Below are 19,209 nucleotides of genomic sequence, written 5' to 3' on the forward strand. Positions count from 1 at the left end.
TCAACCCATTTCGCCACTTGAAGGACCGACCCGGGTATGCAAATGACTTTGCCTCTCGTCTCACATTGGAGACTTTGGTTTTACACTGAAAATCCTGGCAGCCCAAGGTTTTGTGCATAAACTCTAAAATTAATTACCAAAAGCATCGAGGCTGTCCCAGTAATGTGACATGTTCACTGTTGCCAGTTGTTTGGTTGAAAGGCGTCAAAACTCCAATAAATCACCCCCGTAATGTTTTTAAGTTTGTCGGTTGTGTGTCGTTTCCATTTTCTAGCATCTTCAGTCCAACTTTGTTTTCGTTCGGCGTAATTGCTCGTGACATGAATGTAAATGTTTGGCAATGACATATCGATGAATCAATCAATTATCAAGTGAACAAGAAGTACAAGCAGGTACTGGCAAAGAAGCGTTCAAACCCGAAGTGAACAGCCGAATGCAACTTGATCAGATTTAAAGAAAAAGATGATTTATAATTTTCCAGGCAGGAGAACAGTGTTCCAATCGATCGCCAATTGAATACACATCCCCTTACGTTTACACAGGTGTAAAATATTCATTTTATACATATTGACTACATAAATTAAACTTCAAATGCAAATAACATTTTGCTGATATGAATCCTCCCCCCCCCCTAATTTCAGTAATCGGTCACCATCTACAAAAAAAGCTATAAATAATGAAAACGTCATTGGTTGGTCCATGTGAAATGTTTTTATATGCCAGAGCGATAACATGCAAACTGCCATCCAACCGTTACAAAGCGACTTATTTATTAACCGTCAGCCATATCGTATCCCATTTGCCTAATAGTGAGCGACATAAATGATGATGGGCAGGTAGGTACCCGTTGAAGACAACACCAGTGATGGTTTTAATAAAAAGCACTGTTTGTATACTGCGCCAGCGTCACGTGAGGAAGATGCAGATGCGGCTGGCGCTGGGGTTGCGATGGCAATGGAACACCAAGGAGAAAACTGGGGATAGTGGCAATATATTACCTAGCAACCAAGCCGGCAACAATAAGCAATGTGAGCACGCTCCACTGCCGCTCGCATATTAGGCACGGGAACACATAATAACGCTCCAGCTCATTGGGTAACGGAAGAGGATGGAGTGACTGGTAGAACGCTGTTGGTTTATATTGGACGGCAAATTGTGTACACGACCACTTACCACTGTCAAAGCTTCTCTATTTTCTTATCATTTTTGAGGGACTCTGAGAAAGGTAACTACGCAGTGGATCACTCTGTGTACGATAAAGTCACCCTTCAGGACGAGGGGTACGGGTAGAGAGATTGACAGCTGAGAGGCAACACAGGCTTGGGGTTCATGGTGGCATTGCTAGTCAGCGTCGCTAGGCAGCAAGTCCAGTGCTGAAGCCTGTGTATATAATAACGCGCGTGGGTCTTTACTTTGATCATTAATAGGCCGCATCAGCTGGTCGGTAAAAGGCGGCCTTCGACTCGTATTCAACGTGAATGGAAAACATCATGCTGCGTATATAGACGGACCCAACATCTCCTGTAAAGGAATATAATGGAGACATGATTTAATTTGATGCGATGTCCAACGACACTGTGGCTGCGCTGTGTCTGATGATAGCCTAGCCTGTGTGTGTATATACCTCGATAGCACCACTTTGGTATACACGACAATCGCGAGTTAAAACAGGAAGATATGTACCGAGGGTTTGCGAGAGTGTCGAGACTGTAATAATGGCGTCTTCTTTGATACACCGTCTCCTGTCTGGAAGAGACTTGGTGCCTTGTAGCGGTTCAGTGAAATAACTCCGGTGAGGGAGAGGGGGTTATACTCCCAATGGGTTGTGCTTCATCAGTCCAGGAGGAGCGGACTAGGAACGGTACGGCGGGCGGTATACCCGAGCCGGACGCCCCGCCACCCACCGACCCCAGACTGCCCCTGACGGCCCGCCAAAAATTCAGCCTGGAAAAATCATGGAAGGCCGTTCAGCGGAGCTTAGAGGCAGTCGGAATGAATGCTCTCATAAGGTAGGTACATGAAAACTAAATTTACATAAAATGGAATTCATTTTAAAATTAATGTATGGGTCCCTATTACTAGTGCCACTTGACAGCCATAATTGAATTCACAGCATTTCTCAAGTGATAATCCCTGCCCAGATGATGAGTGGTATGGCGTTTAATTTCACATGATTTAATGTTCATTTTAAACACGTGGTCTTCTTTTTAAAACATTCAAGGTTTGGGGAAAATTTCCCTCAGGCATCTGTGTCATTATTACTTGAAGGTGATACCGGAGACAATACGGAGAAGAAAACTTAGCAGTAAAATAACCATAGACCTAGGCTTACATCATCCTCTTTCTTTGAGAAACTTATACCAATTTATACTCATGGCACCTCATAATGGGCACAGCCGCATAATTGCAATCACCGATCGAATTACAGGTGTGAAATTAGTATGTAGTTTATTTCATTCAACTCGTGCCCCTCGGGCCAAATGGCAAGAATGTTACAGTATAATAAAAACATGTAGCCGTGCTTTTATCATTCTAAAGCGAACGATTGGACTTAAATTTAGATTTCTCTTCTGCATGAAAACACTCTAAGCATTAGAAGTGATTTCATTTTAGATGCTGTGAGTTCTTCCAACTTGAACTATGCAGTTTTATGCAAACGCTGCTATTCAGTACTCTGTTTCGAGATATGTTCACGGTGATCAGTCAATAGCAAACGCTAATGACACTGACGGTGTGTGGCCCATGCATTCTCCTAAATCCACATCATGCATGACAATCGCAAAACTGGGACGTACATCTATCATTTGGGAGATTGGTATTGCTGTTTTTCACCACAAGCATCGTTAATTATCTATACGATTGATGATTAAGGTATTATTATAGCTCTTGGCTTAACAGTAGATTCCGTATGGCAGAAATTTAGGTTATTGCAAACAAAATTGTAAGGGTTTTTATTGCGATGTTGATACACTCTTGATTGCAATGTGCGCAAATGGGTCCAATCCTTTTCTAAGGGCGACGGTTCCCCTCCACTCCTCCCAAACAAAACATTCGGCAGTCAGTTGTTGTTGTTGTTTTTTTTTGCTTATTATTTGGCGAGAATTAATGTTCCGAAATCATTATCCACCCCTTCCCATGTTCTATTTGGAGCCAGTAATAGAGGAAGATATATGTAGGCCTTTGGTAGCCTTGTAATGAGCCTGTCAGGTTTCCTTCTCAGAATAGTTAGAAATGGGAGGGGAAAGTTGCAACCTTGTCTTGTAATTGCTCAATTAACCATACTTTCTGTTAGAAATCAACGCGAAAATAGCAGCAACCGCACGGACTATAACCTCGGTCGAAAGGTGAACGATATAATTATCTCCATAACATTATTACTCCGAACAAGCATGAAAAGATCATTCTCCCGCCAAAATTACGCTCCTTGTAGGTTTGAACTTTAAAAAAGGCTGATTTTGCTTCTGTTTGTCAACAAATTATTGTATTACAATACCAATGGAGCAAATCAATGGTTAAAATACGATCCGCTTTCTTTATTCCGATGATATCAAATAACCAGTCGAACCTGCTTAAACCAGGTCCTTGGTATTCATCATTGTGTACAATATGGCTTGGAACACGGAGTTACATTATGCAAACGATTGTTCACTGCATGTTAACACAGACACGACGATCCACGACATGGCTGGAAAATTATATCGCCCTTCAGCTGCAGGCCGTTCCGGTGCGGATTCACTGGATACTCGGAAAAGACTATATGGTGATTAAATATGGCCAAGCCTTGAACTGCACGGACTGCTTAGCATGGGGGGGGGGGTATTTACATGTATTTAAAGTCGTGTTTCGAGTAATCTTGAATGTTGCTAACAGAACTCGTTGTGCGGTGATCCAAAGTCGTAAACTGATCGCCAGCTTTACAAGTGCAAAACCACGCATGCATGTACATGTAAAAAGAGAACATGTCCCCAGCCAATAGGCCAAAAACAACATTGAAATAGTGTGAAATAGAACAGTTAATAATAGAAAGTGCAGAACTAAGGGGCCCAATGATAGCGACTTTTTAACATGTATCTGTGTGTGTACCAAACATGTATGTGTGTTCGTACCAATTTGAATATTGAACAGCGCCTTCAGTGTCATAATAATCCCATCCCCTGTGCCGGGATTTTTTTACTGGCTAAACTCCCGTGACAAATCTTCCGCTTCGCTACTGCCATTCGTTTGGGGTTGACAGTCAGCAGGTGATAATATCGATTTTATGCACTCTGCGTGTGTCTGCAGAATAAAGATACAAACCGTCTCCTTCTGATCCGATCTGGTTCCAATCACGATTTTAAGACTTTTTTTTTGAACAAAACTCAGAATGCTTATTACTTCAACACATTGAAACCTCTGATGAGTCACAATCTGTCATTTTAATTCACATTCATAAATACCTAAGACAGTTTACGCATTCCTATTGGTCGAGAGCCCGTCACGTGGCCGGTCTTAAACGGATGATAAAGACATGGCTAGCTGGTCTTAAACACTTTTCCAGTGTCACAATAAAATGTGGACTCCTAAAAATAAAGTGCCTCTTATCGTTTCATTGGTTGAACGTTCACAATCCTCACGTAGGCATGCGCAACACTACCAGGAAGTCAGAATTTTAAAGTTCTAAATTCAAAACGCAACGCGCCAGGTGCGTTCTGCGCGACATCGCGCAGAACATGATACGCGCGCGTCAATCTCCATAAAAGGGTTGTTTACATCTTACTCGCCAGCTGAACACTCCATTATTTTGCAAGAGGGATGTTTCAAAAAGCATAAAGTGAATTTGTTGAACAAAATCGGGATGTTTTGAACGAATTATATGATTTTTTCTTACCGAAAAGGTATTTATGAATGGGAATAAATATGTGCTCCGTCAGTATTTATCACTCTGTTTAAGACCACTTAGAGTCTGGGTGCTGATAATTACCCGAGCCGGAGTCTGGGTGCTGATAATTACCCTCGCCTCCGGCTCGGGTAATTATCAGCACCCAGACTCTAAGTGGTCTTAAACAGAGTGATAAAAACCTCCGAAGCACACAATTTTATTCCCTTATTATTCCATGTTTGAAACTGAGCACAAAACCAAACATAGGGGAACCTGTACATCTTCTTCATTGTGACCTTGCATGTGCAACATGCCTAGTACGGCAGATAATGATGGGATTGTGTCTTTGATGATACAAGCATGGCATTTGACACACAGTCAGAGCATGCCATGAGAAAAGTATTTGGCTATAGGGCCATCGCATATTTGTCCTTTGAAAAAAAAAAGAATAGATAGAATAACAAGCAATGGCAGCCATTTAGAAAATTTTGAAAATTGCTTGTTATTCTATATATAGTTTTTTCAAAGGACAAATCTGAGATTGCCCTATTAGGCCATCAGTCTGGGGGTTTGGTCGGTATCAAATGAGGGGAATATCAAATGAAGGGAATAATAATCATCACGGTATGCACCCCTGTGGTTGGAAAATATGTGATAGCATTGCAGCGGTGGCAGCTTTTTGGGTGCTTTCACTGTTTTTTTTTTTTTAATGGCAGCCAAAACATGCCACATATAATTAATCCGGTTCACACATATTGGCGGCCATTTTGAAGAAAAAAAATAAAAGTGATAACACCAAAAAAACTACCACCACTTTCACTACAAAGCTATCACACATTTTCCTATTTTAGATTGTGTTTACCGTGTCAAAAATCGCTATGAACATTGTTCTTTTCGATATTTTGATACCGGAGGCCCAATTTTTGGGCCGAAGCCAAATATCTTTCTTAATACATATACTATGATTATGTGCCAAATTCCATGCTTGTGTCATCAAAGGCACAATTTCCCAACTATTTCCCCTATCTGCCCCACTAGCTTTGTTGATGTTGTCAGTGCCATTTCATTAACATAGTTTCATTATTTAACCAGGAATTTATTCTAGTACTGGCTAAAAATTTGTTGCCGAAAATTCAAGTCTTGGCGATAGACGACTCCATTAAAGGAGTCCCATTTTATATCAAACTAAGTGAAAATCGAAGACCAACAATGAGCCTATTTTCATAACGATAGGTTTATAATAAAGGATCAGTACGCGGAAAAGTAGAACCCGTTAAAGCATTTTAAAAAGACAGTTTGGTTGTGTATAGAAGTGGCCTCGATGATTTGAGATACTATAGTAACCATTACTGCCATTGCGTAAATAGATTACCTATTTGTTAAGATTATGAACATGTAGCGTAATTACGTGCTTGGTCCAACCAAGGACCATTGGTCCAACTGCTTAATTATGCGTGCCCCGTGCTGTTCACCGAATTCGATCCTTTCTTTTCTCTTAATACATTTTAACTTGTATGTTTTATTCCTACCAACATTTTAAAAACCTTCTGAATAAAAAGGTTGTAATTTTTGGCACAAACAAATACGCTTTACGAGCAGACTGGCTGCCGGTCCGTATATACATTTATATCGATACGGATTGTGGGGGCGGGGACCAGCCTACCCCGCGAGAATGGAATTATTGTCTGGATGCCAATATTTCGAATTTTTACAAGTAGTTATTCAATAATGTTTGTATTGCTAGAATAATAGCAATTTAGAACATTTTTTTTTCTTTCGGGATGATACTCGAAAATAGCACTTTAACTGTACTTTCTTCATCCAGGTCAAAGTACGCCGTGCCTGCGGTTTAATGTATAGTTTCCGTTTTAGCTGGCCGGCAAGCAGCACTGTACAAGACTTCCAACGAAACCCTGCACTTCAGTTGATCGGCAGGTTTAATGTAAAGACGTCACAGCCTTGGCTTGAGCCCCCTCTCTCGAAAATAGTAATTGTTGACTTGCTTATCCCCTTTGATTAAAAAACAAATTGGCAATCAACCATTGTGCATGCATGGCCGCCATTGTCTACCACCTATAGGGTTAAATGAGACCAGTATTAAAATAGACTGCCATAGACCTCAGTGATAATAATTACGCGTACTTCCCCCCCAAAAAAGACTCACGAGTCTCCAAGGTGTTTGAGACACACATCAAATTAAAGCTTATTTCATCATCGTTCATTTTCCTTTCACTATTTTGGGGGTTAACCGATGACTTTTGGGAGAAAATTCCATCCAAAGATGATCACCCCTAAGCAGTCCTGAAGCCCATCGCCATTTTGAAAACGGACGCCTACGCTCCATTGCAAAATAGAGCAATTTTTCACAAAATTTCACAGAAATACGAGCTCGCAGTTCTCTGCACGGCTTCCATCCTTCTTTTTTTTTTACAAATCTTCAAGTTCACGGCCCTCAAAATGTAATTTAACTAGGGCATGCAAAATTTGCAAATCGTGATTTTGCCGGCGGGGCCTCATGATTTACTGGCCTGCGGCATCCAGGGTTTGGTACCACGGACCACGCCACGTTTCCGACCACAGACTCGGACCAGCCCATGGTGTGAGGTTTCAAGAAGTGTTTTGTCGAAGTAAAATATAATTTTCACATCGATTTCCATTTTTAGGGACCTTTATTCAGGATTGACATATATTTATCGGATTTATTTCAAAACACCCACTCGTCAAAATTCTGAATATAATAATATAATGAATATAATAATATTAGTACGAATATGATGAAAAGTTTGCCAAAAATCGTAGCGTTATATCGTGTTCAAATGACATGAATCCATGAAGGTATTCGAAACCACGAGAATGACGAGAACCAAAATGCGAACGATGTTCGCGAACAGGATTTTCACTCCCGACTTATCGGGGAGTAGATGAACAACGCCAAGGACATAGATGGCGGACGATAGGCCTCTATCACAACTTGCGTTATTTATTGTGCATAAAATTGAAAGCACTCATTCAATGAGAAGCAGTTATGATAAAAAAAAAAATTGTACCTGATCATAGAGTGGGCTTGTCTTTGTCAATTTTTGTAGCTGTTCCGGGATTCTAATTATTTCGCAAGAACATTAGTTTCCCTTCTTTTCATTCGGCGTTTTAATATGGCGGTTGCCATCTTGATTTTTCGCCATTGCATGCAGCTGCATTCCACACGCACTTGGGCGTTCGTAATCAGCAACCCGAGAACACTGTTCGGGTCACTCGAGAACGGGGTTTCGAATACGCCCCATATCATAATTATGTAAATGCTTATAAGTGCATTCGTACCATATCCACGCTGTGACTAATCAAAGAAAAATTACAAGAAAAACAAATCAGCAACAAACTAATGGGCTAAGTGTGCTTGGAAGTAAATTTAAGCACTTTACCGCAATGTAGGTAAGATTCACTCTCAGAGAAATACGGTGAAGTGTAAGTATCAAAATATAAATAGTGTATGGGTGAAACGTGAAACATGGGAGGCTATTTCCAATATTGGTGCCTCGGACTTCACTTGCAGACTCAAAGAATTTCTTAAGATGTTTTGAAGTAACTGTTCTTCTGTTCTCCAGGATGAGAAAGAGGCCAGCGAACGTTGTCAGGAAAGCGATTTTCATTATAGCTAACGGGTTATTTCTTTTCAGTAGTTTCAGGGGGAGCTGTAGAATGACAAAGCAATTTTACGACGATTTCCAATTTTATTTTAAAAAATGCAAAATGTTCGAAACCTGCATGTAATTGGAAACTTTGAGAGACATGTGACTCACTAAAGAAATGCTGATAGTGTCCTAATGTTGTCCAGATTAATGAAATTCTGTATTTTCATTGTCTTAGCCAATCGTTATTAATATTCGGTATCGTAAATAAAATTATCAGCACCGATTAACGGCATTGATCTTGCCTGTATCTATAGTAGTTTAAACTGTTCAGGCAGTTTTAGCGCATTTGCTTTTGCTGTTTTAAAATCGATAAATGTTACATTAACTCAGTAGTGGTAGAAAAATATCTGGGTCAATAAAATAAAATAAAATCATCTTTTTTATGGCTCGAAAAATCAAGTATATATTAACGTGAATTCCATGTTCTGGATCATTATAAACAAACGCAGTCAAGGGATGATTGTCGTAGATGCATATTCCTGTTAACCGGATTTCGTATAAAATGAACTTGTTCAAGAAATCTAACCTTTTAACTTTGGTCGAATACACAAAAAAGGAAAATATTCTGAAATACTCCTTCCGATTTGTCAGACGATTTCTGCCCTCTTCTTGCCAAAGAGGGTTAGTAATTCTTCATCTCCCAACGCAATGCGTTATGCGTAGCCAGCTGGTTACCACAGAATATAGACAATAATTATGCGTGTAGCGGTCATCTTATAGAGGGTATCTTTTGTTATTTTAATTCAGTAACAATGAATGGAAGGTTCATTCATGCATATCAAAGCAAAACAAAGACATTGCCCTCTAAGATGGCTGTAGCAGCCATCTTAGAGGCATAAGGTCTATAGCCTGCAGTGTTCATTCGAATCTCCGCTTTCTTCGCAAAATGCTTACTCGACACGCAATGCTTACAACGACACTGCCAACATGAAAATACCTGTAATAGGCCTATGTAAATTTCCACGAAACAGTTTACCATGAATAAGGCACCGAGCAGCGTATATTTTCCTATCGTACTCAACAACGACTTATCCTGTATTATAACATTTGCGTTCGGTCCAATTTGCAGTCTTCGTGGAACAACAGTTCAAAGGCGCAGGCCACCTTAAAACTGGAATAAATCCATTTGCCTCGGGACTCAATAATAGTCCTCGGCTCTGCACCTCTCGACCCTTATCACCGATGAAATAAAGGGTATAGGCGTGCATCTTGTATCTGGCAGGCCTAGGGCAAGCACCGGCCTAATTGTTCTCGGCGAATTGGCACGGATTTCGTATCAGGTGACGAAGATATATACACGTTTTTTTCGGAAGGATTGACACACGACAATAACGAAGTATCTAGTCAATTTCCTACCTTTGTGGCTGTGCGCGTAGGTTTTCGGATACGTTTAATGATGCATTTGGGTTGTAGTTCTGTCATTTTAGCATTTAGTTATTTTTTAATCCATATCTGCGTTGTGAAGGCTTCCAAGTTATATTACTCCTAATTGTGGAAGTGTAACAGGAAGACCTCAGAATACTTAGTTCCCCATATTTTATCTTTAAAAATGATTATGAGGATTCTTCAATATTTTCAACTTTGTGATATTTCTCTACATTGCGTGTGTTCAACTCAACGTTGCACAACGTTCACCAACGGGGAATCATTCGCAAAAGTACAGCAATGGCATTATTCGTTGATTGGAACGCACAAAATGGCCTTGCGAAATACTATGGTATGGGCCAATACTGATGTATAATTATATGATTAGATACTTTGGTCGCATAGCTCAACAGTGCAGTTAAGTACTATTACATTAGCCTCCCACCCTGCAACTAAATAATGCACAAAGAACGGCAGGTGATCTTGAATTCGGAACCATGCCAACCGGAATTCCCAATGACAAGGTACTCTCGTAATATAACTCTGGAACAATATCACAAACACTTTAATCCTTAATATACATACACACAAATATAGGCCTATTCATCATGAAATAAAATAACTTCTTCATTCCTTCCGTGTATACAAAGAGATGCCTATTAACTGGGGCTTGGTTATCAGCAACAAATTGATCAAAACGTGATATATATGTTGTGGAAAATATCTACTTACTCCTTCTGATATGACTGCGGTATTTTGTCGTAAACGAGGATTTGAATCCGAAGTAAGTTCTATCGTCAATACGTTTAAAGCAGTTACTGACGAATATATATTGAAGGAATTAATATGTACTTTAAACCCCTTCTTGGCAGAGAGAACTGAAATCTCAAGTACCCCCAGTTATAGTCCAATCCAGGCACGCTATCATTTCTATCACGGTGGCGCCCTCCCATGGTGATACCATTGTGTTAGCTATTGTTCAGATAATCTGCCCCCGGGGCAATTGTTTTGTATAAGAACTAGCGCAATGTTTTCGTCATTAAAGGGACACGCATAAGTGCGCGGCGATCACGTAACCTACCAAATAAAAACGTGAGAAAGTAGAAAAAAGGCCATGACCCTTTTCTTTAATAGTTTGAAACCACCGGTTGGGAACATCTTTCACACCTCTTTCTTGTGTCATGGCTTTTCCATAGGGATGAAGTCAGTTTTTGATATTGGCTTTGCCCCTTCAAAGGCGTAACCTTTCCGGCCCATTGTAGTTTACTAAACCCGTTGTCTTTATTTTAAAACCCTTCTGTGCTTTTCACACGACACTGTTAACTTGATGACGATAATACATGTATTAACAAAGGTACAAAAGAGTAAAAAATGATACCTTTATATATTTGAATAGCTCGATTTATCACGTAAGGCAACAGCCTCAGATTTTTTTTAGGAGGAGGTGTTTTTTGGTTGTTGTTGGTTTGTTTGTCATCGAAAACCGGCGGATGATGAAAATCATATCATAATGGAAAGATTGAAGATTTCTAATGTCTTATTTGATTGTTAATTCCATTGCTTTTGGGGGAGACCCACGGAACTTAGTCAGTGGGCTTGTGGGGGCCCATATGCATTTTTGGGTACAATCTGTGAAACTCTCAGGATCTCCTATGGATACCTCAGCAAGTTCAAAACCACTTGATGCCATTTTTTCTGACCCTTTGATGGGCGGGGCCATGACATTAAAAAGTGGGGAGCTTCGCGCGCAAAAACCACTTTGGTAGTTTCACTTTTCTTTTTGGCATTTGGACAGTTCACCCAAACGCTACATCACTAGAATAAAAACAAGTGCGAGCGCACAATAAGCTCTGGTCGTCTTGCATGAAAGTCTTGCATGAAATCTATCAGAATGATCCCTGCCAGAGCTGAAAAATGCGACGCCCAAAAATGTGACGCCGATGGCACATATGGAACACCAAACTTTAGATTTATAGCGGTTTGTGATAAATCCCACGTGACTATAACGTTACTACACACATTTTGCCTCCATTTACAAACTTTTCATAAACATCTTTCCGAATTGTTACAAACAATTTTTGTTAAGTATTTAATTTATTTTGTTTGCTTTTTTGAAACTTTAAATTTGGGGCCTTATTTTGGTCAATTTTTGGTCAATTTTCCGGGGACCGACTGACCACCAAGTGACATGTAGAAGCTCCTGCCAGAGCTTAAAAAACTCCTTTTTTCCCCCTCTTTTGGGGGTGGTACCACTTTTTATAAAAATGGAGGCAAATGACGTTAACAGAAGAGTTATATGTAACGGGCAATCTTGGTGGGTTTTTTTTCATCCAGTACAGTGAACGGGGGTGGATAGAATGTGTACATGTCAAATCATAAACTTGTTTCCCCACTTGGGGGGCGTGTCACAATTTTTTTCATAAAAGGGGGACGCATCTTACATATGAACAAAAAAACCAACAATCTAACCCATATTTATTTTTTTAAGACATTAACTTAACAAACCTATGAAGCTCAGTTTTGTTTCTATGAAATTTTAGCTGGTATGTCATTGTTTTAGGCGTAAAACTAGAATTTCCAAAATGGTAGGAAAAGAGTGATTTCACATTAAATAAAGCCACAATGATGTGTTTTTTGGGGTCTGAAATCGGCAAAATAAAAGTGTGTATTACTATGTGTGTATTACTATGGATATTCGATTGCACATTCTTCATTTCGGCTCAAAAACAGTACCCCGAAAACCATCTTCTAGGGTAGGGGGAAACATGGCATCAAGTGGATTTGGGTTTTATAATGTGGATTAACAATACCTGAAATGTTCAAATAATGTACCGGAAATTGCATATCGGAGATGATTTTTGACCATAAGCCAACTGACAGACTTGCCATAGCCAGACATGTTATCTTCATGACGGGAGTAATTATGCTACTTTCATTTCGACAAAGCACTAGTTTCCGTCCCACCTACGCTCTTTCTGCGTTTAATCTCCGTATGTTATTAAAATGCACAGGGCTTTTTTTCATAATGTAATAAACCGCATACTATTCATTTCCCGAGCCTTGCCTTCTTTTTCTGTTATCACAAAGCCAGTATTTTACTCGTATGTATTATAACTCGCATAAACGCACGTGGGATAATATTAATGGTTATCGAAATTTGTATGGCTAATAAGAGTGCATAATATAGTTGTTATTTCCTGGATACCAAGAATTTATGCGTATAAGAAGCGAATTGAGGACACTCTGTGCTGAGTTTTTTTTTCCAGAGCAACGTTCTAATGAGCCCTGTATAACCTACAATGTGCAAGGAGCGCCATGTAAGACGCATCGGCGCGGTCCAAAGTCTGAAATTTTGATTTATGTTTGGTTTAAGAATTGTGAGTCAAAGAGTTGGTTTCTTTCAAAGGTCACCAACTGCCTTGAGTTTGTACACCGCATATACATACAGATATTGGCGGGCTTTCTGAGTGTTGTACAAGCTGACTCAAAAAATGCAACCCTGAAACATTTGCCTTTTTTTAAACCGTGATCTGTGAATTTATAAGTTTTGGACATCAGATTAAAGCTGAGAGTTTTTTCTTTCAATACTGAAAAAAAACCCATGAAAACAGCACATTGGATTGCTGAGAAAATACCAATTCTGTAACACAACTCCTTTTTGGTCCATTCCAATGGCATTGCCACAGTTAAGGGATTCACACTGTACCTATCTGTGCATGAAATGCATGTAGCGCATCGTGTCACAATCCAGCTGTCCTTACAAACAACACGGCACATAATATGACAAGAGTGCAAATAAATTTGATGGAAATACCTTTTATTTTCCACCTGAACGGGTATCTTATCCTTTTTAGTCCCATTTTAAAACTTCAGTTAAAGCATCATAAATATGTCAAAATATTAAAGAAATTGCACAAATGAAAGACAATCGCTCAGTGGGCTTACAGTAACATGTTTCACTGCTTGAAGCACCATTGGAGAAGATGACCCTTTTTTTAACTGGCATTTTCTCAGCAACCCAATTTATGGGGTTTTTTTCAGTAGGCCTATTTGGAAGGAAAAACTCTCAGTTTTAATCTGATATCTAAAACATAACAATTAGCAGATCACGTTGTTAAAAAAAAGGCAAATGTTTCAGGGTTGCATTTTGTTGGGTCACCCTGTATAAAGGTAGGCCTATACTTCATAATTCTACGGTATTGGACGCGGCCTCCAATATTCGGATGTTGCAGGGAGGATGATCTACTTGAATCAAACTACACGGCGTTGTCAAGTAGCGGTGGTAAACTTGACAAAGGGATGGTGCTTGCGTCCAACATCTAAAACAATGTCTGGGTTGTCACTTTGTAAATGGTCGAGGTTCAGGAAGTGCTGGGTTTACTTCTCGGTACTTTAAGCCATCTCTGACATATTATTTCTCCAAAGTTCACTGTAAAGTTCAAACTTTTGATTAAATCTCATATTTCAAGTAATATCATGCAATGTTTGTTGTGACCACAACATCCCATTTAGTATTAAAACCAGTGTGACTTACTGGCTATGCACTCTTAATCATGCAAAGCCTCGTTTTTTGGTTCTGCTTTACCAGATTATTCAAGAGGTCGCCTGAGACACAGGACTGGTTTCCCTCGTTCAAGGGCAAAACGGAGGAGCAGCTACGTGACGATGATAACTTCGAGACACACGCCTCTGCTGTGATGGGCGTGTTCGATGAGACGGTGGAGTTACTAGGCGACGTGGATGCATCTATTAAATTACTGACTAAAACGGGTAAACGGCACGCGAAGCTGGGCTTGGAAGCCGACCTTATATGGGTGAGTGTGGCACAATGGTTCGAGCGCGAACAACGAGTCGCCCATTTTCCATCTCGCTTTCCAACGGGCATGCGCAATTACTGTACTGCTCGAGCAACGCCACGACTCCAAGTGTAACCGTTATCTAAACCATTCCCGCAGCTCGCCATCATTTTGCACGATTATTTTCGTGTCTGCAGGCCTGTGACTTGAATGCGAAATAGACTACGTGAGCCAGTGAGGTGGGTTGAGAGTGCTGTTCCAACAAACCCCAACCATGGGGGACGCCAGAAATGGGCAGGGGGGGGGGGGGCGCTCCCCCCGGAAAAGCAAAACAAAACAAACAAAGGAAGGAAAAAAGGGGGAAAAGAAAAGGAAAAGTGGTGTGAAGTCATATTTGCTATTAATTTAATACACATTTATCAAAATGGGCGTCTGCAGGGGTGTCAATGGGGTGGGGTGGGTAAATGCCCCCGCCCACCCTCGAAAAAATGATAAATTGAGAATATGCTAGAGAATACAAGGATTTTTTGGGGGAAAATATGCTTCCCCTCCCCTAGAAAAAAATCCTGGCGACGCCCATGACCCCAACCGTCCTCGACTAGCCTGCGTTCAAGTGCATGCTTGGCTATTATTTCGCGCTCTACTTCTTATTCCGGACCTTCGTCGATTAGTTCCCTGTAACATTGTTGATTAATAACAAGGCATAGGCCTACAGAGTTAAAAAAAAAAAAAAAAAAAAAAAGTAAAGTACCCCTCTCTAGTAATAACTTTGCATACGGATAAATGTAGCTTTTATAAAGTAGAGTGATCGTTTCATCAAATGTTTTGAGAGCACAGACTGTTACTTTCGTAGTCTTAGTGATGAAGCAGCGGGTCTTGTTCAACCTGTGCAGACAGTGAAATGGATTGGAGCCCTTTAAAATCATCAGTTTTATCAATCAAAATGGGCGCCCTATTTGCGTTGTTTGACGTAGACAGTCTACGTAATGGTCTCAATGTATGTTTTGCTTGAGCTTCTGGCTCATAACGGAGCTGTCCCTTAAGTCGACAAGATGGATCATTTCGTCAAAAATTTGAGCCGGACAGGATACGGTTTAGCCAATCATTAATGGACATCGGTCGATAATACGTTGTGCGTAGTAGACAGAGAATCCCTTCCGGTGCATATTTATCGCATTGATTATGCTCCGCATAATCCGTCACGACGTGTATTAAAACAAGAAGTTCATCGTCCGTTTCTGAACTCCGATGACGACTCGGCGTGGGTGGAACTTAGTGTCCGTTCAAAGACTGTTTTATTTCACATTATGTATTGATGGGTTTTATTTTACATCTTCAGGTATTCATAAAGACATTGAAAATATGACAAAATCAAAGATGATAGTACATAGTTTTTATTATAAAAACTACACTGGGGCTCTCTAGAAATAAATAAAAAGTGGGAGACGGATAAAAAGTATTTAAAAAAGAAACTAATAAAAAGGTGCAAACTTAACACACTACGCACACCAAATGAACACAGATGCAACCCTTAAAAATGGCTTTCCAAACACCTTGAACTCAACCGATTGTTTAAGCCTTTAACGATGATCCGCCCGAATCAACATTCGGCAAGGCATCCACGCTGATTTTCACTAAAAAAACAAAATCATCCCATTTATTTACAAGGCATGACCTGTATTTTTCAGTTTTATTTCAAGAGTGAGTTATGAATGGAAAGTCCAATGCCATGCATCACACAATACACTGCCATTAACAAGATCCCAAATCGCGAAAAAAAAGTGGAAGACCGTAGTAGCTTAAATTATCATCTCTTTATTATTTCCTTTGCCTGCAGACGTTTCAGAAGCCCTTACTGGAGGCGATCGAGGAACTTTTGGACACGAGGTACAGTGAAAAGATCGAGGAGATCTACAAACTATGGACGACATTTGCGATCGAACACATGACCAAGGCAATGCAGGCCGAATCTTAATATACAACAGTGGAGGGGAGATGGTTTACTCATTGACATCAGCAATATTAAGAGGTATCATCCTGAGCCAGACGGCTGTTTCCGGGCTGTTTCATCCGGCCACACGTTTGGACGCATATTGTGGAGTTCACTCGGAGGGCATCGGTCTTGCTTGAAATCACGATGTATGGAGCGCCTCTCGATCAAAACACACGCCCCAAGGAAGATCTTCGATTCTTCAAACGCTCCACGACAGCAGCTCAATATATAAAAAAAAATACACAATTCCACGAACACCGCGTGTGCCAGTCTTTTGTAAGGTTAAAAATAATAGTACATTTTATTCTGTCCTCAAAGTTTTACCCCCTCCTCTTTTCGGGCAATGAATAATGTACTGCTGCCGCGGCCATTTGCTGTTAATTTATGATAATCCACATGCTTCGGGTTTTGTTCACACAGCAAGTGAGTTTTGCTTATTGTTATCGGTAGCAGAGATTACTCTTTTAAGCTGTTTTGAAAATGTAGAGAAGGATTAAAAAATATTCCTCGGAGGCGTAAAGTACCACTATATTTTCTTAAATGCCTATACTTATTTATTTTTTATCCCTTTGTACTTGTAAGAGTTAGATTCTTTGAGGGTCAATGTCTCTCATGTAATTAGATTTTATTGTCCCTAGCGCTCATTGTTGAGACTTACAATATTGATCACGCCTGACAATAACTCATTCAACCTGTCCTTTGTGTACAAGCACTTGATTTTATGCAGGTTTTTTTTTTAATCTGATTAAGAGGTTCATAAATGAAGCTATTTCAATGAATGAACAATGTGCGGAGGGAAGTGATATTGCAAATGACTGCAAGGAATATGAAAGTCGATGCTTGTGTATAAAAGAAAGTAGCTACTCGCTTCTTACACTGATATTCTTTTTGACAAGGAGCACTCACGTTAAGTTCCGGGGAGGGGATACCCCCCCCTCATTTTCCCCCCAAGAAAATACACCTGAGCCTATAGTATTATTGCACCTTGAATTGATTAATTTGACATTGCTACAGTAGAAATTATTGCGGGTCTGTATATTATTTTTATGCAAAGGTTAACATTTATATTTTACAACGACAGAAGGCGCTTAGTTTGTGAAACTGAAACGTTTTTCGACCTTTCCGATATCGTTAGGGGAAAGTCAAACTTTTGCCCCCTCCCCTTCCCGGCTCAGAAACTAGATACGCCGCCGAAGACGAACGTCTATTTAAACATTCCTTTGAATGAAATGAAATCTGAGTTACGTATGCGATGTATAGGTGAGGCAATTTCTAATAAAGAAATGGAAATTGTAGTCGAACAATTTAAAATCAGTTTCCCCTTCATATATTATCGTTGGAAACCTATTTCACTGCTGAGCGATTTTGTTTTGTCATGTTTAAAACTCCGTAACTTGAAAAGTACATGAGTAATTTGAATGATTCTTGTACTAAGAGAAAGCTTGTGAATTGGGCTTTTATATCCTAGATTTTAAAAGTGCTACATGCAGCACTTCATCAAAACAATGGTCCCGACATTTTAGTTTCGTGTTGTTTTTTTTTTGTTTTTTTTTACTCACCCTGTATATTTACATTAAGGTCCAAAAACGTTAGGAATTTGTGGTACTGAGCCATAATCATCAAAAGTGCCATATACATCCGGGTTCCAATTAATTTCAAGGGGGTCGTCAGATAAGAGTGTCTATATGACATTTTTTTAGATCACGGATTTGGTTCAACCTTGTTTTACATAAGACAATACCTGACCAGTACCTGACCCAGTCACACTATTCCGTTTCAACTGCACATAGAAAAGTTAATTAATCAGTGAAAATATGTCCTTAACACTCACGTAGTGCAATCCCGTAATACACGCAGGGTGTCCTCCCCCCCCCCAAAAAAAAAAACCCAGTTGTGCAAACAGATATCCTTTAATTATTCAAAAACTACTTAACATGAGTATTTCATCTTGATGGAGCATATTAATTATACTCTTGTGTATAATCAGTGAAAGTGCCATGGAAATCCGTTCATGCAAACCAGAAATCTAACAGATTGTAAAAGGCTATGGGTTTTTCACCCAATTCAATGGGATTTACACAGTTAGTGATATGAGTGCATCAGATTGCCACGGGCCTTTTCACTCGGATGTGAATTAAGTTAACTGTGTAAACCCCATCCCATTGGAATGGGTGGGAAACCCCATAGCTTTTTATAATATGTTATATCTCTGGTTTGTATGAACGGATTTCCATGGCATTTGTACGGAATATGCACAAGAGTATAATTAATATGCTCCATCAAGATGAAATACTCATGTTCAGTAGTTTTTGAGAAATTAAGGTATAACTGCTTGCACAATTTTGGGGACACCCTGTATTGCTTTGCTCCGCACGTAGTAGTGTCCTTCTGCAGGACTCGACTTCGGTTACTTTGGTATAATTTATGTTTAAACTGCCGATATTATATCAAGAGCCATATACCGATCGTTCTTGCTGTAAGTGCCTTATCACATTATCGGATCATAAT

General features: G+C 39.9%; 1 protein-coding gene across 1 annotated transcript; it reads left to right on the plus strand.

The window, feature by feature from the left end:
* The first annotated feature begins 1,013 nt into the window (after positions 1 to 1,013).
* Positions 1,014 to 17,892, plus strand: LOC119742149 (globin CTT-VIIB-8-like). The gene is made up of 3 exons (XM_038218189.1): positions 1,014 to 2,009; positions 14,501 to 14,726; positions 16,546 to 17,892. Exons 1-3 carry the CDS (start codon positions 1,819 to 1,821, stop codon positions 16,681 to 16,683), a joined length of 555 nt encoding a protein of 184 aa, XP_038074117.1. The 5' UTR covers positions 1,014 to 1,818; the 3' UTR covers positions 16,684 to 17,892.
* The last annotated feature ends 1,317 nt before the right edge of the window (positions 17,893 to 19,209 follow it).

This window comes from Patiria miniata, unplaced genomic scaffold (assembly GCF_015706575.1).
Source record: "Patiria miniata isolate m_02_andy unplaced genomic scaffold, ASM1570657v1 HiC_scaffold_5, whole genome shotgun sequence".
Lineage (NCBI taxonomy): Eukaryota > Metazoa > Echinodermata > Asteroidea > Valvatida > Asterinidae > Patiria > Patiria miniata.

What these genes read in the sequence shown, in the direction of transcription:
- LOC119742149 (XM_038218189.1), top strand. Translation starts at nt 1,819, where the DNA reads ATGGGTTGTGCTTCATCAGTCCAGGAGGAGCGGACTAGGAACGGTACG. An exon ending in GGAATGAATGCTCTCATAAG is followed by an intron (nt 2,010 to 14,500) that starts GTAGGTACATGA and finishes CTGCTTTACCAG; the next exon opens with ATTATTCAAGAGGTCGCCTG. An exon ending in TGGAAGCCGACCTTATATGG is followed by an intron (nt 14,727 to 16,545) that starts GTGAGTGTGGCA and finishes CTTTGCCTGCAG; the next exon opens with ACGTTTCAGAAGCCCTTACT.